The sequence below is a fragment of the Oryctolagus cuniculus genome, chromosome 18 (assembly GCF_051225735.1).
Source record: "Oryctolagus cuniculus isolate XC-2025 breed Fujian yellow rabbit chromosome 18, ASM5122573v1, whole genome shotgun sequence".
NCBI classification, from domain to species: domain Eukaryota; kingdom Metazoa; phylum Chordata; class Mammalia; order Lagomorpha; family Leporidae; genus Oryctolagus; species Oryctolagus cuniculus.
The window spans coordinates 15,372,824-15,393,608 of record NC_142884.1 but is presented as its reverse complement, the minus strand read 5'-3'; the positions used below and the strand labels follow the sequence as shown (position 1 = coordinate 15,393,608).

The 20,785-nt window shown below is 52.2% G+C and overlaps 1 protein-coding gene across 2 annotated transcripts in view; it reads right to left on the bottom strand.

The window, feature by feature from the left end:
• The window catches only part of FCGBP (Fc gamma binding protein), a 36,456-nt gene extending 26,434 nt beyond the window's left edge, over positions 1-10,022 (bottom strand). The window contains exons 1-4 of one of the 2 annotated variants that reach the window (XM_070062216.2): positions 9,883-9,955; positions 7,571-8,818; positions 5,714-6,063; positions 179-749 (exon numbers count right to left, since the gene is read on the bottom strand). In XM_070062216.2, coding sequence (XP_069918317.2) covers positions 179-749; positions 5,714-6,063; positions 7,571-8,818; positions 9,883-9,937 — 2,224 coding nt within the window. In that variant the 5' untranslated portion in view covers positions 9,938-9,955. Of the gene's footprint in view, positions 1-178; positions 750-5,713; positions 6,064-7,570; positions 8,819-9,882 lie in introns of both variants that reach the window. The other variant, XM_051836383.3, reaches the window with a different exon arrangement.
• Positions 10,023-20,785: the final 10,763 nt, after the last annotated feature.

Sequence of the window (20,785 nt, the reverse complement as noted above, 5' to 3'; positions counted from 1 at the left end):
CAGGGTGTCGCCGTATACTGCTATGCCTGCCGTGACCCTGGCTGTCTTGGCCATCCTTGTGCCCCAGATAGGCTCGGCATTAGTCTCAAGCAAACTAAGGGCTCAGATTCTAAGCAGACCCAAGAGGCCCGCCTGTCTATCCCCATGTGCCCCGGGCGCCCCTAGTGGCATCACTCACGGCAGCTGGCTGACGATCTCCAGTCCGTGACAGAGACACCGAGCTCCTGGCAGGCCTGGGCGTACGTGCTGAGGAGGCGGCACAGGCTGAGCCGCTCCCCGCCCGTCACACACAGGTCGTACACACAATCATCTAGGAAGGACTGGGGTTCCAGGACCTCATGGCAGGGGGCAAAGGGGCCCTCAGCCAGGGTCAGCATGCCGCACAGATGGTCGCCCTTGTACTGCTCGGTCTGGGCTGCGGTGCAGGAGGGACAGTTGCCCTGGCAACCATCATCACACAGGGGATCCCCATCGTCCAGTTTCCAGCTGTTGGCAAACTCCAGGGCATCCGAGGCCTGTACCCAGTCGGGTGTGAGGAAGTCGTCGGCGGGGTTGCCATTGTAGTTGCCACACAGCCCGCACACCTGGTCTTGGAATTTGGCAGGCAGGCTCACGGTCAGCTGAGCGTCCCAGTCGTAGGTGACCACCAGCCCGAAGTCCAGCTCCACCACGGCCCGGGTCCCGCGCTGATACACGCGCAGGCGGTCCTTGCTCAGGGAGACTGGCAGGCCTGAACGCTGGTTGTTGATCTGCAGGTGGGGTGAGGTGGGGTGGTCAGAGCCCAGGGTGGGCTGGCTGCTCCCTGGCCCGGGTCTCACTGTCCTGGGATCCCTCCTTGTTACTGCCACCCTCTGTGCCTCCACAGTTCTGCTCTCCCACTTCCTGTGGCCAGGAGTGATCTTGCCCAAGATGAGCATGTGGCTCACTTCCTTGGCTCACAGAAAATATCTGCTCAGGGAGGGCTGGTGTTGTGGCATAAGGGGCTAAGCTGCCGCCTGCAACACTGGCATCCCATACGAGCACGGGTTCAAGTCGTGGCTACTCCACTTCTAATCCAGCTCCCTGCTCATGTGTCTGGGAAAGCAGTGGAGGATGTCCCTGGGCTTCCTGCCTCAAGGTGCTCCTGGCTTCTGCCTGGCCCAGCTCCAGCTGTCGTGGACATCTGGGGAATGAATCAGCAGATGGAAGATCTCTTTCTATCTCTCTCTCCCTCTCTCTCTCTCCTATTTATTTTCAAATAAATAAAAAACACTTGCTCAGCTGTTCCCATATTTGTGAGGCCACTCTCTCTTTTTATTATTTTAATTATTTACATTTTTATTTATTTGAGAGAAAGAGAGAGAACTCCCATCTGTTGGTTTACTCTCCAACTGTCTGCAACAGCTGGGGCTGGGCTGGGGCAAAGCTGGAAGCCAGGAACTCAATCCAGGTCTCTCTCATGGGTGGCAGGGACCCACGTTGCCTCCCAGGGTCTTCATGAACAGAAAGCTGTGAGCAGGATCCCAAGCTGGGACTTGAACCCAGGCACTCCAGTGTGGGCTGCAAGCGTCTGAACCAGCATCCTGACTGCCAGGCTAAATGCCCATCCCAGCCCTGTTTCACATGGCGAGCCCTCTCCATTCCCTATGTCTTTCCCCTGACATGTTTCATTTGTTAAGAATAGCTTCTTGCCTTCTAAAAAGTAACTTGCAAATTCATCCTGTTTATTGTCAGTCTGAGTCCACCAGACATCTGCGCTACCCAGGCACTTTGCTGCTTTATCCACAGAGGCAGAAACTGTGTCTGGTAAAAACAGCAGGTGCACAATGGGTGAATGATGTCACCGCAGAGCGCTCTCTGGTCAGGACACAGTGAGAACCCTGCAGTCTGCAGGCTGCAGGCAGGCCCTCACCAGAACCCAACCATGCCGGCACCCTGACCTCAGGCTCCCAGCTTGTAGAGCAGAGCTAGAAGCTTGTGCTGTTGAGAAGCCACCCCTGCTGTGGCAGCCAGGGCTGCCTGAGATACCAGGAGCCAGGAGCATCTCGGTGTGTCCGCAGACACTTCTTTCTCACTCCTCACACATGTCCGGGGCTATGTTAGAGCTGAGACTTGAGGGATGAGAACGTCTTAGCCAAGTGCCAGAGCTCCAAAAACAGGAGCAGCAGGCAGAGGGGACAGCCTCAGCAATGGCAGGAGGAGAAGACAGAATGCACGCACCCAGGCCTGCAGCAAAGCCACCAGGAGTCCTACTATGCATCCAGTCCCACGCCAGCCAGTGCTAGGGACCCCTGCTCACAGCTTCTCAGTCCAGGGGCTCCCTTTCCTAAGAGCACAAATCCTATTCCCCAGGGCTCCACCCTGACTCTGTCACCTCCCAGAGGCCCCTCCTCCCTCCACCATCACACAGATTAGGATTTCAACATCTGAGTTTTGAGAGGACAGTAACGCTCCATCCATCATACCTGGCCAGACTCACAGCCCAGCTCTCTGTCTGCACACAGCACACTGGTGCTGGGCTGCATCTCCCACTCCCGTTTTCCTGGCTCTTGCTTGTGCATGAAGGCTCCACGGTTGGTCTTGCCCTTTTTTCCGGCCTCCCATGGCCTTCTCTCTTCCTCCACCCACCCCTGCATTTTCAGGACTGTTGCTGGCCATCGATGGATCTGCCTCTCCCAGTGGGCAGAGAGCCCCATGAGAGCAGGGCCTGGGACTGCCTTGGTCACCACTGGATCTCCTAGCCCAGGGTCAGGTGGATGCACCCAGGCAGCAGCAAAGCCACCAGGAGTCCTACTATGCATCCAGTCCCACACCAGGCAGTGCTAAGGACCCCTGCTCACAGCCTCTCGGTTCAGGGTGGCTGTTCCAATCAGCCTTGCTCCTAAGACCATCCATTTCCATTTTTAAGTGACCCAAGTCATATTTTCATTACAGAAAACTTAGAAAATGCAAATGAGCAAAAATGAGAAAGAAGAAATCAATCTTACTTCTATAGACACACACACAGATGTTCACTCACACGCACTCACCGAGATACACGTACTCACTTGCAGAGATACACACAGAGACGCATGCACACACATATATACACACACACATACGCATTTGTTATTCCAACTACTTTTCAATGCTTTTATACTTTAAGAAAAAAGATAATGCCACCATGCAGAAGTCACAGTTTCATGATCTCTCTCTCCTTCTCACGATGTTTTGTGCACATCCTACCACGATTCTACCAGGAGCGCCAACTCTTGAGAAAGTCAGTGACCTCTGTGAGGAGCTGACAGAAGATCCATGAGAAGCTGCACACAACTGCAGCGGCTCGGGAGTCCCCTGAGCTTGTGCCCTATCCCGCTAGAACACCTGCTGTAACACACCCGGTTGTTGGTCTCCCAGATCCACCTGCACACTCACAGGCTGAGCAGGTGTAAGAATATACATTGTAGCACTGTTTGCAAGATGGAACAGTATCCATCCCTCCCACGCTGCTTCAGTGAACTCTGGGACATTCATCCCATGCAGAACTGTGCAGCTCCCCCATCCCCGCACCCAAAAGAAGAGAGGAGGCTCCCTACGTGCTGATAGGGAAAGGGGCCCAGAAGGTACGGTCAAGTGCAGAATGGAGCATGTAGGGTACATTTTGTTAAGAAAGGGGAAAGGTAAGTCATCCGCTTGTATTTGCTTCTATTGGCAGGAAGAAACTCTAGATGAATTCTCCAGAAACCAATAGGAGAAGTTATCTGTAAGGAGTGGGGGGAGGGTGGGGGGGAGGGCGGAGGAGGGGAGTAGATGAAGACTGGAATAGAAACAAGATCTTTTGTATCTTACCCCTTTTATTTTGTGCTATGTGAATTCTTTGCCTGCTAAGCTGTGTGCCTGCTTTTATTGGACATTCTTAAGCAAGCAAAACTGATCCACGGTAGATCATGGTGGGGAAAAAAAATTAGAACTGTGCCTTGTGCAGTGGGCTGGGGGTTGTTCGGGAGGGAACTTTCTGAGTTGATGGGAATATTCTGTATCTTAATGGGACTCTGGGTTACACATTTGCCAAAACAGCAAACTGCTCATTTGCAATTTGTGAATTTTGTGATATGTAAGTTTAATCTTGAAAACATGGAAAAAGGAGGAAGGGAATGTCATTATATCCTTAGAATCATATCTAAAAGCTATATTGAATCTGTTACAAACTAAATGTTTTCTTAAAAATCTTAAAATTAACAAAACGGGGGAGTTTTACAATAGTGCACCCTTCTGGGTGATCTGCATGAGGAGACCTTACAGAAAGTGGAGCTGGTGTGCAGAGCTTACTTCCAGGCACATAGACAAGAGCGGCTGTTGGAGGGAGGGCAGACTGTGTGGACAGAGGTCTAATCAGCCAAGAATAGCAAAAAGCTTGGAACTGAGGCGCTGGGCCCACGAGGTTCACTGTCTGGTGATTTCACCTGCTTTGGATGCTCTAACATTTTCATAATAACGTGACAAAAAAGGAAATCAGGCCAGCGCCGCGGCTCACTAGGCTAATCCTCCGCCTAGCGGCGCCGGCACACCGGGTTCTAGTCCCGGTCGGGGCGCCGGATTCTGTCCCGGTTGCCCCTCTTCCAGGCCAGCTCTCTGCTGTGGCCAGGGAGTGCAGTGGAGGATGGCCCAGGTGCTTGGGCCCTGCACCCCATGGGAGACCAGGAAAAGCACCTGGCTCCTGGCTCCTGCCATCGGATCAGCGCGGTGCGCCGGCCGCAGCGCGCCGGCCGCGGCGGCCATTGGAGGGTGAACCAACGGCAAAGGAAGACCTTTCTCTCTGTCTCTCTCTCTCACTGTCCACTCTGCCTGTCAAAATAAAAAAAAAAAAAAAAAGGAAGTCATTGCTCCAGATGCTGCTGGTACTGGCGGAACGGCACAGCACGGACAAGCAGTGGAAGAGAGAGACTCGGGACGAGGAACGGGGACTTGGGAGCCAGTCTGCCTGCGTTCCCAGCGCCAGCTCTTACAGCTCCCAGTGCTTGGGGCATCACTCACCTTTCCCACCCTGTACCCTCCTCTGTGCATGTCCGTAATAACAAGGCCTACTCCCAGAGTTGCTGTGAGCATTAAGAGCTAAGAACCAACTGGGGCACTTAAATAGGTCAGTGATTTGGTCCCAAGAAATTCCTCATTCATGGGGCCAGCGCTGTGGCGCAGTGGGTTAACACCCTGGCCTGAAGTGCTGGCATCCCATATGGGCGCCAGTTCTAGTACCAGCTGCTCCTCTTCTGATCCAGCTCTCTGCTATGGCCTGGGATAGCAGTAGAAGATGGCCCAAGTCTTTGGGCCCCTGCGCCCATGTGGGAGACCTGGAGGAGACTCCTGGCTCCTGGCTTTGGATCAACACAGCTCCGATCTGTTGTGGCCACCTGGGGAGTGAACCAGCGGATGGAAGACCTTTCTCTTCTCTCTGTCTACCTCTCTCTGTAACTCTCTTTAAAATTAATAAAATAAATCTTTAAAGCAAAAAAAAAAGAAAGAAAGAAAGAAAGAAATTCCTCATTTGTACACCATGTTGGCATATTTGTTTTTCTAATTGTCTTTCTGAGCATCTTTGGAATTTCTAGACGTGGCATTGAAAGGTTTTAAGGCTCAGCTATTGTTTTCTAACCCCCGCTCCCCGTCTCCCACTCCCCAGCCCACAGAAAGGCCTTTGCCTCTGCCTTCAGACTCACGGCTCCCAGGGGGCCAAGCCCCCAAGCCCCCGGACACTCACCCGAACAAAGCCGACCTCCCCGCGGGCCAGTGTCACGTCGTGGTTGTAGGCACGCACGGTGACCAAGCCCACGTAGGAGACCAGGAGGCTGCCCCGGTGCTCGTTCTTGGCCTCCACGCTGAAGGCAGGCAGGGTTTCGTCCAAGCCACACAGCTCGGCCATCGTGTAGGAGCAAGTGCCCATCATGTCATAGCGCCGGCCGTCGAAGGTGGTGTAGTGGGGGTCGCCCTGGGCGCGGCACACGGCCGTGGACTCTGCCACGCACACGGCCTTCCCGTCCACCACCTGGCATTGCTGCCCTGCCGCGCACGTCACGCCTTCACAGGAGGGCTCCTCCGAGGACACCAGGCCTGGGGGGAAGAGGGTGGGAGCAGAGTCAGCCACACCCAGGGCCAGCGGGGGCCATTAGCCCAATGGTCCAGAAACCTACGTGCCACATCAGAGTGCCTGGGGCCAGTTCCCACCTCTGGCTCCTGGCTACAGCTTCCTGCTGGCTGGAGACCCTGGCAGGCAGTGGGGCTGGGTTCCCCTACCCATGTGGGAGGCCTGCATTGAGGTCTGCCTCCTGGCTCCCACTGTGTTGGCCCTTTGCAAAGGGAATGAACCAACTGATGAAATCTCTCTCTCTCACTGCCTCAGAAAAAATAAAAAGAAATGCCCACAGGGGCAGGAGTCCTGGGTCTCTCTCACCACAAGGAGTGCATTCATAGCTGCCCATTTTAGAGATGGGGAGACTGAGGGCTGGCATCACACAGAGACAGAGCTGCTCAGGCCTGGGCTTTCTGATCCCCCTGTTTAACACAGAGCAGCTGAGCAGAAGGGAAGGCAGTGCAGATGGAGTGACAGGAACTGTTATTGACATCTTCATTGTATTCCCTCCCTTTTCCCCCTCACCCCTGCCATCCCACCAGGCTCTAAAGGCTGAGGGATCTTTTGAAGAGCAGAAAGTAGAAGGCAGAGGCCGCTCAGCACAGTGGCAATGACTGTGGAGTCACGTTGTCTAGCTAGGAATCCGGGCTGCATCATGCAGCTCGGAGACACCGGGCAACTTATTTTTAAACTCTTAGTGCCCCAGTTGCCTCATTCGTAGGATGAGGGGAATAGGATAGCAATCCCATCTCCATAGGGGAATCTGGCAGAGGTGTGGAGATGGTTTTTGCTTATTTTTAAAAGATGTTTAGTTGTTTTCATCTACTTAAAAGGCAGAGGGAGGGAGGGAGAGAGGGAGAGGGAGAGGGAGAGGGGGAGATGGAGAGAGGGAGAGGGAGAGGGAGAGGGAGAGAGAGAGAGAGAGAGAGAGAGAGAGAGAGAGAGAGAGAGAGAGACTCCATCCGCTGGCTTAATCTCCAAGTGCCTGTAACAGCCAGCACAGGACCAGTCTTAAGCCAGGGGCCCAGAACTTCAACAGGGTTTCCCAAATAGGCATCAGGGACCCAAGTACTTGAGCCACCATCTGCTGCCTCCCCCTCCCCCCACTGGATGCATTGGCAGGAAGCTGGGTAGAAGCAGAGGTGGGGGGACTCAGACTGGCACTCCGATTTGGGACGTGGGCATTCCAAGCTGCAGCTCAGCACACTGCACCACAATGCCCGCCCCTGAAGAAGCTAAAACAGAAGTAAGATTTGGAAGTGAACCCAGGTGTCACAGTGAGTGTTAGCTACGGAGATGGATCATCGATTCCTCCTCTCTTTGATTATCCAAGCCCCAAAGTGATCCCTTGAAGTTGAGTGGCATCCATGTCCTGGACTCAAGAAAGGATGGCGGGGAGGATGGAGGTGAGGGTGGACAGCCCCATTGAACCAGAAAGCCATGGAGGAGCAGGTGGGTGGGGGCCAGGGGCCATTTCCCATCACTCACTTTGGCCGCAGGAAGCTGCTGTCCCGTAGCCCATAGCCTGGCCCAGCCCGAACGTGAGCAGCCCGATGTTGGTGTTGGCGTTGACTGTGTGAATCCTGTTAGCTGTGCCAAGGTCCACTTCAGTATATGAGAATTCACTGCCTGGCACAGCCACCCAGGGGAGCGTGGCCTTCAGCGTGTCTCCATCCATGGTCAGCCCGTTGACAGCCTTTGTCTGTGCCACCAGCACAGCCACACCCATAGAGCCTGGTGCGCTCTGGACCACATAGGTGGGGCAGTAGGCTGCCACATCCGGGATCAGCACCAGGTAGGGGTCATAGGTCATGTCATTCTTTATAGCCCCCGTGCCGAAGAGCAGGACCTGGATGCCCACATCTGCGGACAGGTAGAGTGGCCGGGACGGCCGCACCTCAAACTCTACCACGCCTCCCATCTGGAGTGAACGGGAGCCTGTGGTACCTCCGTGGTTGTAGGTCAGTTTCGTGGCCTGGCTGGCCACTACGTAGGCCAGATCATAGCGGCTCTGGGAGGCCAGTGGGGGCACCACATACTGGGTGCCCCACGCAGACGTGGGCAGCAGCTGCTCTACCACGTGGTTGCAGTTTGTGTGTTTCTGGGCACAGCTGTGGCCCGAGAGGACAGCCACAGGGTTACTGGCTGTGACCTTCGATCCCGAGAGATCAACTTCGCCCTGTACCTGAGCCACCTCGTAGGGCTGCAGGGTCACGCTCAGCACATCGCCTGCTGGGTAGATCTTGTCCTGGAACGTCACTGCCCCCTTCAGGGTGATACTGACCGAGGCACCTGACGCCCCGGCCACCACAGCAAACTCCCTGAGGCTGTTGGCTGAGGTACCCGGGGGTGTGAGCACGAAGTATTCGGTGCCCAGAGCGCTGACCGGTCGCAACAGGGTCAGCTCCGCCGTGCTGGGCTTGGCACTGAGGGCCTGCACAGTGATGCGGTGGTCGGAGCGGACCACAACCGCGTGCTGGAAGATGTTGCTGCCGGTCATCTCAGCCGCAGCACTGATATTGACCACGACTGACTCCCCTGGCTTCACTGTGACCGTCTGCGAGGCTTTGTCGGCCTGGCTGAGCACGGAGACCAAGGCCGGGCTCTCCGATAGGCTGGACACGAGCAGGTAGAGGGAGGCGGCGCTGTACTCGGGCTGGTAATTCTGCAGGAAGGCCATGAGGAATTCCTGCCCCCCAGGATTCCTGGGCTCCACAGCTGCCTCCTGGGTCCACCCTTGAGAAAATGCAGTCGTTGGTCCACTTACCTAATCCGCCTGGTCAGTCGGCCAACCCTTTGCCCTGTGCCAGGAACTTTTTTTTTTTTCCTCTTCTCTTGCCTTTGTTCTTATTCCTGCACCGCTCACCTGCCTACAAGCCATTCTGGCTTTCATTTTTCTACAAGCCCAAACTCTTTGGACAGGGCTCTCAGGTGCTGAGGGGGCCGGTGAGACACACAGACGCGCAGTCCCGCGGCGACGTGGAAGGCAGAGTGGGCGCTCGCTGCCTGCTGTTGCAGGGGGCTGACAGGAGGGATTGCGGCCTTTTTTTATTTTTATTTTTATCTTCAGTGCTAGATCTTACCATGTTCAAGAGAAACTGGCTCTCTGAATGTGTATGTGAACTCTTCAACCCAAAATTGTTTTGAGGCACCTCGGGGGTCCCAACCGGCAGCACTCCGCGGCCGGCGGGTGACTTTTGTCTTGATACGACCCGGAGGGTTTGTGTGAAGAAGGTAAAGGAAAGAAGGGGGTTGTGGGAAAGGTGGATGTCTCAACAGCCCCTACCAGGAAGAGAGTGCCCAGTGCTGAGAGAGATAGAGAGAGAGTTGGGGGCGCTGGAGTGACAACTTGCCAAGTTCAGGGAGACTTGGAGGACATCCCAGTGTGCCCCAGGCCCAGGGGGTCAAGAGTCAAGGGACCTCCGGGTTCACCTAAGACTCTTGGCGGTTCCCCCAGGAGAACTGGGCACCAGAGCTCTCCAGGAATGTCCTTGGTGACGGTTCCCATCACCTTGGCAGAAGGAGACTCAGAGCCATGGCTTAGCTGAGTTGCAGAGAACCAAGACAGTGGTTTCTGTTGCGCCCTCGGCTTTGGGGGCCGAGGGCTCTGTGGCTTCCCTCCAGAAGAGTGAGCCTGGGCAGAGCCCGCCGTGCCCCTCTGCAGGAACTGGGGGCCTCTCTCCCATCCCAGCTGGCATGGGGAGGCCTCGGAAGGCGAGTGCCTGGAGGGGCACAAGTTGGGCATGGGCCACCCAGGCAGAGTGGGAGAAAGACACAGATGGGGACTGGGTCTGACTTACCCCACAGGAGGGTGGCTCCGGCCCACAGCGTCCACCAGCTTCTCAGGGAACCCATGCCTGCAGGAGGGAAAGAGAGGGGGTCCTAGGACGCTGGCCCATCACCTCCAAAGGGGACAGAAGGGGCTGGCCTCAGGATGCTGAGAGGGCTGAGGGGTGCAGGGAAGTCAGCCGGGGTGAGGAGGGCTGGATCCAAGGCTAGGGAGTGTGTCAGAGAGGCCGGCTCTGCAGTGAGTGTGGAGGCAAAAGTAGGGGACCCGCCACCCCCTTCCAGAGGGGCCCCCAGCCCTGCTCACCTGCAGGTCCCTGGAGCTGCAGGGTCAGCCCGCAGGCTGGGCTTTATAGTGGAGTGACCAGGCCCCTCAGGCCACACCCTGGGCCACCTGCCAGGCAGATGGTGCCAACTTCCTGGAGGAGGCTGCTGATCTTGGGGCCAGATGGGATGGGGAGCCCTGAAGGCCTGGAGAGGGTGGAGGGCAAATCTGGACGCTTGGGTCCACAGAGGGGTGCGGGAACAGCTGCTGGCCATGCCCTAGATTCAGCCTGGGAAGGGCAGTGTCCCTGAGAGAGACAGCTGGGGAGCAGGGTGCCGAGAGCCTGGGTCCCCGGGCGAGGGGTGGGGGGCGTGCGGGTATTGGTCGTGTTTGCTGGGGCACTGGCTGGATTCCTTATGTTGGCTTCTGCCAGGAACTACAGCAACGGACCCACATCCGGGTCCTGGCTCCTCTCCAGTCCACCCTTGAGGCTGAGCCCCCTGTCCCTGGCCACTCACAGCCTATTCTGTGGTGAGAGGGGGAGAGGCAGGTGTCTGGGGATGGACAGGAGGAGTCTGAGGCTGTGACCCACGGGTTGGGAGCCGGCCCTCCACCCCCACTCCCACAGGGCCTCCTGGCTCCTCGTTGGTGCAATAGGAACATTGACCTCCCAGAAGGTGTTCGGAGCCTTCTCCAGGGCTGCAGCTGGGAGACAGGTTCCTCTTGGTCCCAGGCTGGGGATTGTGGTGGGGACCGGAGGCCAAGGCTGGGCAGGCAAAAGGACAGAGCTCCGGATCCGCTTCCTGGAGAATTATTTGGTTGGGGATTTTTTGCTGTTGTTGTGTTTTTGTGGTTTTTCTTTTTTTTCTTTTTTGGCCCACAGAAGGGACTGGCTGAACAGGTTCTGGGCAGCCTCAGATGGGAGGTGGGGGGCCGGGAGCAGCAGAAGGGGATGAGTGGGGCTGTGGGTTTTCTGGGCGGGGCCTGCACTCCTCCCTAGGGCCCTGCCCTTCCACCATCGCCCTCCCAACCACAGCACTCTTATTTGCAAAGGAGTCTCCTTACCGCAGCAGCTGCTTAGCCTGAGTCCCATCTCTCAACACCCCACAGCTGCTGCGCCCCGAGTCCTCCTCTCTTATCACTGAGCCCTGGATCTCTGGGCAGGGCGGGGGGAGGTTCCCAGTGGCGGTGACTGAGACTCAGTGTCAACCCGGAAAACAAGTGAGTCAACAACAGCCTAGAAGGGAGGCAGATAAGGAGCAGCAAGCGGGATGGGGGGACAGCCCTGGGGAGGGAGCTCCAGGGGCCCCCGGGCCCAGACAGGAGATCAGGCCTGGGAGGAGAGGGTGCAGAGGCTGCAACGCGATCACAAGCCACAAGGTGCAGAGCCATGGTGTGGGGGACCCCTCTGGGGCTCCGAGAAACGAGCCACGGTGAGAGGCAAAGATTGAGGGTGACTCCAGGGGGGAGGTTCCGGCCCTCGGTGCCCTCCAGGGCTTGAGGTGGCCCCTGGCTGACCCCAGAGAGATACCTGCCCTGATGCCAAATCCCTCGTTGGGCTCTGCAGCTGGAAGACCTGAGAAACCACACAGGGGACAGCTGTCCATGTTGGACAACCCCTGGGACCACCCTCTCTCGCTCCTGTCCTCACGGGGAGTGTATGTGTGTGTTCCGACACACCTCTGTGCCCTACCCCGTGTTAAGTCTATTCTCAGGAACCCCAGGGGTGACCCCGGAAGCAACCTCTGGGGACACTTCCTTGTGGTCAGAAAAACCACATCCATCTCACCACTGGCAGCTGTGAGCTGAGCCCAGACAAGGGGCCTTGTGTGTCAGCCTTTCGGCCCCTCCCTGTGGTAGGAAGCATTCCAGACCCCTTGCTCGTTGGGGCCGTGCCGATCAGGCCGAAGCTGGTGAGAAGTTGCTCTCTCCAGCCAGATTCGGGCTGGCCGGCCATTGCATTTGCTAATGCTCTGTGGCCCATGATCTGACTTCTGTGTGCCTGGGAACTGTTTGCTAGACTCTCCAGTGACCTATCACTTGCCACTTGGTTCTAGCTCCTTCTCTGTAACACCTGACAGCAACATATCCTCTTTGGAACTGTCTCATGCCCTGGCTTCCGCATCACTGTTGTCTGGATCTTGGGCTACTCTGGTATGTTTCCTATAATAACTACACCCCCCACCCCCTTTTATGGATTGCAAGGGGAGAGAGGGAGAGGGAGACAGAGAGAGAAAGGGAGAGAGAGAGAGATAGAGAGATAGAGAGAGAGAGAGGGCTTCCATGTGTTGCTTCACTCCCCAAACGGTCATGCAACCAGGACTGGGTCAGGCTGAAGACAGGAACCAGGAACCCCATTCAGGTCTCCTGTGTGGGCAGCAGGGGCCCATCACCTGCTGCTTCCCGGTTGCCTGGGCAGGAAGCTGGATCAGAAGTGGAGTAGCCAGGACTCAAACTGGCACCCTGAGATTGGACGCCAGAGTCGCAGGCAGTGGCACAATCCACTGTGCTACAACGCCAGCCCCACCCATTGTGATGCCCCTTTAACAGCAGTGGGTCTCGGACTCTTTTCCTAGTCACCTCGTTTCTCCAGGTGACTCACCCGTGTCCAAGTATGCTGGCCACTAGAACTTTCCACAGTGACAAACATTATTCTGCAATGACCACATGTTGGGCAACATGTGGCTATTGAGCACTAGTGTGATGCAGGATTCTTAACTGAATTAAATTAAAATTTAAATGGCGCTGGCGCCGCGGCTCACTAGGCTAATCCTCCACCCGCGGCGCCCGGCACACCAGGTTCTAGTCCCGGTCGGGACGCCGGATTCTGTCCCGGTTGCCCCTCTTCCAGGCCAACTCTCTGCTATGGCTCGGGAGTGCAGTGGAGGATGGCCCAAGTGCTTGGGCCCTGCACCCGCATGGGAGACCAGGAGAAGCACCTGGTTCCTGGCTTCGGATCAGTGCGGTGCGCCGGCCGCAGCGGCCATTGGAGGGTGAACCAACGTCAAAGGAAGACCTTTCTCTCTGTCTCTCTCTCACTGTCCACTCTGCCTGTCAAAAAAAAATTTAAATAGCCACTTGTACCTACTGTCCACATTGGATAGTACAAACTCCTACACTTGCTGCTATCACGGAGCCCATTTTATCTGCTTACCTAACTGCCTAAACATCTCCCCACCCACCTGCCTACAGATTTATTCCCCACTCTTTATAGGCAACCATCCCGAAGTGATTCATAGGAATATTTTTAAATATTTTATTGAAATAAAACACACATATTAATAAACACACAAATCATAAATGTACACAGCTCATCACATTATCTCTCAAGGAACATACCCTTATAAACTTTGCCCCGGTCAAGTCTTTAAAAAATACGGCAGCATTCCAGGAGCCTTCTTCCCATCACCGTTCACTCCCTGCCTCCCACAGGTAACCACTATTTCAGCTTCTGACCCCACAAGTTATTTTGCTTGGTTTTGAATTTTGTGTGAATGGACTCAAACAGCCTTGTTGCTTTGTGACTGGATTCTCGCGTTCACTGTCATCACTGTGCACGTTAACTGTTGGTCACTGTCAATGGCATATGGTACTTGGTTGTATGCAAAATCAGTACATACCTGCCCATGCTACTGCTAAGGAGCACGCTGACTGTGTCTAGTTTGGGTTGATGGATGGACGTCGTGTTCTGTGAAACTCCTGACTGCAGAGTTGGCGGGTCACTGGGCTCAACCGGTCATACGTTCAAGGGGTGTAGTGGGATTGGATGGTAGCTTTTAAATGTTTATTCATTTTCGGGCCGGCGCCGCGGCTCACTAGGCTAATCCTCCACCTGCGGCGCCCGGCACACCCAGTTCTAGTCCCGGTCGGGACGCCGGATTCTGTCCCGGTTGCCCCTCTTCCAGGCCAGCTCTCTGCTGTGGCCAGGGAGTGCAGTGGAGGATGGCCCAGGTGCTTGGGCCCTGCACCCCATGGGAGACCAGGAAAAGCACCTGGCTCCTGGCTCCTGCCATCGGATCAGCGCGGTGTGCCGGCCACAGCGCGCCAGCCGCGGTGGCCATTGGAGGGTGAACCAACGGCAAAGGAAGACCTTTCTCTCTGTCTCTCTCTCTCACTGTCCACTCTGTTAAAAAAAAAAAATTAAAAAAATAAAAAATTAAAAAAAATGTTTATTCATTTTCACTTAGTTGAATGCAGAAAGAAGAAAGAGAGAGACAGAGAGAGAGAGAGAAAGAGAGAGAGACAGAGAGAGAGAGAGGAGAGAGAGAGATCTTCCATCCACTGATTCACTCCCCAGATACCTGCACCAGCTAGGCTGGGCCAGGTTGAATAGAGGATCCCGTAACTCAGCCCAGGTCTCCCACGTGGGTGGCAGGGACCAGATGCTTGAGCTGTCCCCTGCTGCCCCCAGGGTGTGCATCAGCAGGGAGCAGGGACTACAGCCAGGTTCTCTGATGTGGTTTGCAGGTGTTGCAAGCAGCAACATCCTCATTTATTTAGATTTTCTTGGGTTTATTTTACTAACATTTTGAAATTTTTCAGAATGTAGGCCATGTATGTCTTGTTAGATGTATACTTAACTATATCACCTTTCTCTAAAGCAATTATAAATGGGTTTGTGTTTTACATCTCAGACTTCACACTTCAGTTATTAGTGTACAGAAGTACATTTGATGTTTGTGTACTGGTCTTGTATTCTGCAACTTTACTGAACTCACCTTTGAGTTACAGGAGGTTTTGGTAGATTTTTTGGGTTTCTTTTGAATGCCAACACTCATAGCAACTGAAAATAGGGACAATTTTATTCTATCCTCCTGGTGTATTTTCTATGACTTGGTCTCGTCTTACTGGGATGGCTCAAGCTTACTGTATTGTGTCGAAGCAGAGTGGTGAGAGTAAATACCTTGCCTTGTTCCCAGTCAGGAAAATATCAAGGCTTTCACCATTGAGTATGTTAGCTGCAGGGTTTTTTGATAGCTACTTTTATCTAATTGAAGCAGTTTCTACTTCTGCTTTGTTGAAGGTTTTTTTTAATCATAAATGGATGTCAGATATTATTGAATGCTTTCCCTGTGTCAATTGAAATAAATATTCATGTAATTTTTCTTCTTTAGCTTGTTGACACAGTGAGTTACATTAATTTATTTTCAAATACTGAGCCAGCCTTGCATATCTGGAATAAAGCCTACCTGATTTTGGTATATAATTCTTTTTACATATTGAGGGATTTCATTTGCTGTTTTTCAGAGAGAGAGAGAGAGAGAGAGAGAGAGCAAGCGAGTCCATCACTGGTTCTCAGCCTAAAGCTTACAACCAAAGCCAGGAGCTGGAAACCCAGCCTGAGCTCCCACATCAGGGGCAGAAGCCCAAATACTTGCCCCAGCACTGCCTGCTCCCAGGGGCTGCATCAGCAGAAAGTCAGAGCTGGGAGCCAGATCTGGGATCCAGCCCAGGTACTCTGCTATGGGAGGCAGACATTGGAACCACCAGGCTAACCACCCATACCTGCTAATAGTTTTGAGGGTTTTTCAGTCCAAGTTCATGAGAGATACTAATTTTCTCTGCCCTTCCTCCTCCTCTGCCCTCCATTCCTCCTCCTCCCTATTCCTGGTTTCTGCTAATGCAGACCCTGGGAGACAGAAAGTCATGGCTTAAGTAGTTGAGTTTTTATTTCTGTTGCTTTGCTTTTTGGTTTTATAGTTTGCCTTTGGTTCTTTAGAAACATATATTCTTTGGCGATGTTTTCCATTTTTCATTTGTTTTCAGGGTTTTTGCAATTTTTTTATGATGGCTACTTTAGATCTTTGTCAGATAGTTCCAACATGTAATTCATCTCGGTATTGGTGTCTGTTGAATGTCCTCTTGTTTAAGTTGTGACTTCTCTAGTTTTTGATATTTGTGATTTTAAAATTTTAGCCTGGGCTGGCGCCGTGGCTCACTTGGTTAATCCTCCACCTGCGGTGCTGGCATCCCATATGGGTGCCGGGTACTAGTCCCGGTTGCTCCTCTTCCAGTCCAGCTCTCTGCCATGGCCCCAGAGGGCAGTGGAGGATGGCCCAGGTGCTTGGGCCCCTGCACCCGCATGGGAGACCAGGAAGAAACACCTGGCTCTTGGCTTCAGATCAGCTCAGCTCCAGCCATTGTGGCCATTTGGGGAGTGAACCAATGGACAGAATACATTTCTGTCTGTCTCTCCCTCTCACTGTAACTCTACCTCTCAAGTAAATAAATAAATAATTTTTAAAAAAGAAAATAATCGCCATTGTATTATTGCTAGGGTTTTTAGCTGTATTTAGCAGAAAGCAGCCAGGAAAAATTAGTCTATGCCATTTTGTCAAAGCCAAAAATAAGTCACTATTTGTCATTGTAATGATCAAGCTGTTTGTCATTCTACATGATTCTCTTTATATACAATCATACTGTATATGAATAATGAGTTCAATGCCTTCTTTTTTTTTTAATTTATTTGACAGGTAGAGTTATAGACAGTGAGAGAGAGAGACAGAGAGAAAGGTCTTCCTTCCGTTGGTTCACCCCCCAAATGGCCACAATGGCCGGAGCTGCACCAATCCAAAGCCAGGAGCCAGGTGCTTCCTCCCAGTCTCCCATGCGGGTGCAGGAGCCCAAGCACTTGGGCCATCCTCCACTGCCTTCCCGGGCCACAGCAGAGAGCTGGACTGGAAGAGGAGCAACCGGGACTAGAATCGGCACCCATATGGGGTGCTGGCACCACAGGTGGAGGATTAGCCAAGTGAGCCATGCCTTCTTTTCTCATTGAACTTTTCTTCAGGTGCCTCAAAACATCGATAGGTAAAATGGTATGATAAGAGGTATCCCAGGCTTGCTCCTGGTCACACAGGACACACCTTCAGAATTTTGCTGTCAAATATGATGTGTGTGCAGTGGTATTTTAGAAAGCACATGTTATCATGTTAAAGAAGTTTCTGTTTTTAGCTTTTTTTTAGTATAAATAGGTGTTTAGTTTATTAGGCAATTCTCTGTCTCTCTCTTAATGATGTTCATACCCATTCCTGATCATTACCTAGCTCTAGAGTTGTACAATAAAATACAAGGATGTTCACAGATAAGCAATACATTTATAGTAGAATCATGCCCCATGCAACTTGCTGCCAAATCAGGAAACCTACCTGGATACATTATTTCTTTAGGGTTTTATAAGTTTGAAATTTCTCATTTATCAATCTTTCTTCATTTATTAGCTATAATACTGTGATACAGAGAAACATCTCCTCATTAACTCTTGGGTTACCCTGAGTTTCAGTTAATATAGAAAAAGCAATTTAAGGAGCCAGCACAGTGGTGTAGTGGGTAAATCCTCTGCCTGCAGTGCCAGCATCCTTCATGGGCGCCAGTTCGAGTCCCAGCTGCTCCACTTCCAATCCAGCTCTCTGCTATGGCCTGGGAAGGCAGCAGCAGATGACCCAGGTGCTTGGGTCCCTGCACCCACATGGGAGACCCGGAAGAAGCTCCACCTGGCTTCAGATCGGCACAGCTCCAGCCGTTGCAGCCATCTGGGGAGTGAACCAGTGGATGGAAGACCTCTCTCTCTCCATCTCTGCCTTTGCCTCTCTGTAACTCAGCCTTTCAAATAAATAAATAAATCTTTTTTTAAAAAAAAGAAGTAATTTAAATGCTTCAATTTTCAGATTTAGTTCTCTCTGAAAGTAACCAAAATGGTGTGTGTGTAATAGCATTGTGAATGCATGAATTTAAACATATTTCATTTTATTCCATTGCAATTCTCCCTTAGGCCACTGGGAGTCACCTGCGTTTGCGGGATAACATGATGCGTCAGACTGTCCATTTCTTGCCCACATCCAGAACCAGCCATTTTTCAAAGAGCTCTGATTCCGGTTGTTGCCAAATCGCACTTCTGACCATCTTTTGGGCACTAGGGTAGGAAGTGCCTTTTAGAGATTTCTGTGAAGCACTTGCATGGTTCCAGCCCCCAAAACTACAATTCCATCTCTGCTCGGAGGCCATCCCCGTTCTCTCCACCTTGCTTGAGCCCCTCCTAGATGAGTAACCACTTTTATGGGGTATTAGTCATTTTTCCAGATGCAAAGATAGTATGCATACATGTGTGTGTACTTATGTGTCTCTTACTATCTCGCACAAAAGGTGCATGTTGTGCCTTGTTTTATTTAGTGTTTTATCATGTAGATCATGCTGTTACAATATGCAGATAGCTCCTCCACTGCTGTTTAAAGCTGCATAGCATGACCCAGCCACTTCTGGGAATTTACCCAAGGGAAATGAAATCAGCAAATAAAAGAGTTATCTGCATCCCCATGTTTATTGCAGCTCAATTCACAACAGTTAAGACACGGAATCAACCTAAATGCCCGTCAGCTGAAGACTGGATAAAGAAATTATGGGAAACGTACGCTATAGAATACTACATTGTGGTAAAAAAAAAAAATGAATTAAGTAGTCAAATGTGTTGATCCTTTCTTTTATCGCCTTTATATTTTGAACTATACAATCCCAGATATCATTTCTACATTACAAAGGAATTTACCTGTGTTTTCCTCTGGTCCATGTACAATTTCTAAATTTTTAAACTGAGATCTCTGAACTTTCTCTAATTTATCCTGGTGAATGGTGTGAGGAATGGATTTCATTTTATCTTTTTCCATATAGTTATCAAGTTATTCCAGTACCATCTGTTACAAAAATCTTATTTTCCCCAAAGATTTGAGATGCAGCCCTTATCATATACTAAATACCTATGTCTTTGGACCTGTTTCTAGATTTTCATTCATCCCTGTGCTGCCGCTGTTTCAATCACAGAGGCTTTCCACGTTTTAATTTCTGGTCTGGCCCATGGTGCCTCTCTACTTTGGTCTTCTTTTCTTGGGATTTTCCTGGCTACTCGGGTTCATTTGTCATTTCAGGTGGGTTTTGTAATAACTTTCCCCATTCCACATTAAAAACCTGATGAGGAGGTTGTATTACATTTGTGAGTCAACTTTGAGAAAGTTGGTATTGTAATTCTTTGAGTCTCCTTTGGCTTGGAAAGGCCTTTGCTTTCCCTTATCTGGTCAACTCCTTTCCCCCTGGGCCTCGCTGTGCTCCAGCCTCCAGGCGGGGTGAATGCCATCCCCTCTTATCCCTGCAAGAGAACACCGGACTCGGCCCTCATCTTTGTCCTAAGCAGAGGTTCTCAAGGTGGGGTCTGAAGACTCTTGCACGCCCCTGACACCTTCAGACATTGTCACTGGAATTTTGTGCCATTTGCACTGATTGTGGGAAAACAGTGAGGGGTATGAACACTGGCCCTTGTCCCAAAGCAAGGCAGTGACACCACAGGTCCTGGTAGCCGCTCCATTCTTCACTGTCAGTCACTCACAGAAAGCAAAGGCCAGTTTTACTCCAAAAGTTCCTTGACGAAGCAGTGGAAATGACTAATTTCATTGCATCTCTACCCTACAGTGCATGCCATTTTAATATTTTAGGTGACAAAGCCTAAGTGATGGATCAAGTTGTGATGATGTTGTCCGTTGGACAAAAGTCTTTCAGATCCAACACCGACAGCATGACGCATGAAGGAAAAACAAAATGGTAAGTTGAATTTAAAGTCAAGAACGTCTGCTTTTCAACGACCCTAGTAAGAGGATTAGAAAGGCAGGTTGCAGACTGGGAAGATGTTGATACATCACATATCTGACAAAGGACTTACACCCAAGTGTGTCCCCTCCCCCAGAGGCTTATGTTAAAGCCATAACCCCTCATGTGGCTGTATTTGGAGACAGCACAACTGAAGAGGTGATAAAGTTAAATGAGATCCAATCCAAACACTGGGAAACCAAGCCAGAGGTGATAAAGTTAAATGAGAAACAATCCAAACACTGGGAAACCAGAGCTACTCAGGAGTTCCTTCAGAGGCAGTGCTGAAAGGAATAAAACGCTGGGCTTGAGCCAGAGCGATGGAGTTTACTCACCTGGGCTGTTCCTGGCTCTTGTTTGCCCACCTGTTAAACAGCTTAGATGGGCGGTTCTTCACAGGGGAATGGGAGAAAGGGTCACAGCGACAGGGTACAGGTAAAGATGGCTGCAGGTTGAAACAACTCCCCAGGTGACTGGCCCTCCTCATACGTGACCGGTTTACCTAAGACGGTTCGGAAACCCAAATCGCAACTGGTAAGCGACACTCAGACTCTGGAGGGAGTGCCCACTCTGCTGCTCACTTCTGACCTCTCTAAGCCTGTTTCTGGGAGGCTGAGGCGGGGTACTGAGCAAAGCATGAGGGACCCGGTCCATAGCAATTCAGAAGGGGTCCACGGATCTGTCGTCGTCCAAGGGGCCAGGGAGGACTTGGTGATGTTTGGGCCTGGGAGGATGAAGGTGATGCTGGCGGAGGTTTGAGAAGTGGGAGAGCAGCGGGGAAGCGGGAGAGGACAGGGTCTGCGTAGGTGACAGATTCTAAGCCTTGGGAAGAAACCTGGGTTCCTTTTCCGTGCTCGGAGGAGTCCTGGAAGGCAGAATTAGACGCTGTCCACGCCGAGGAAAAAGGAAAGGCGTGCTGTCATTGCGGTTTTCCTTTTTTGTGGAAATAAAAACACTGGGACCTTACACAAGGCAGGCGGGGGCCAGACCTGGTTGATCTCTGGGGCCCCCCATCATCGGGT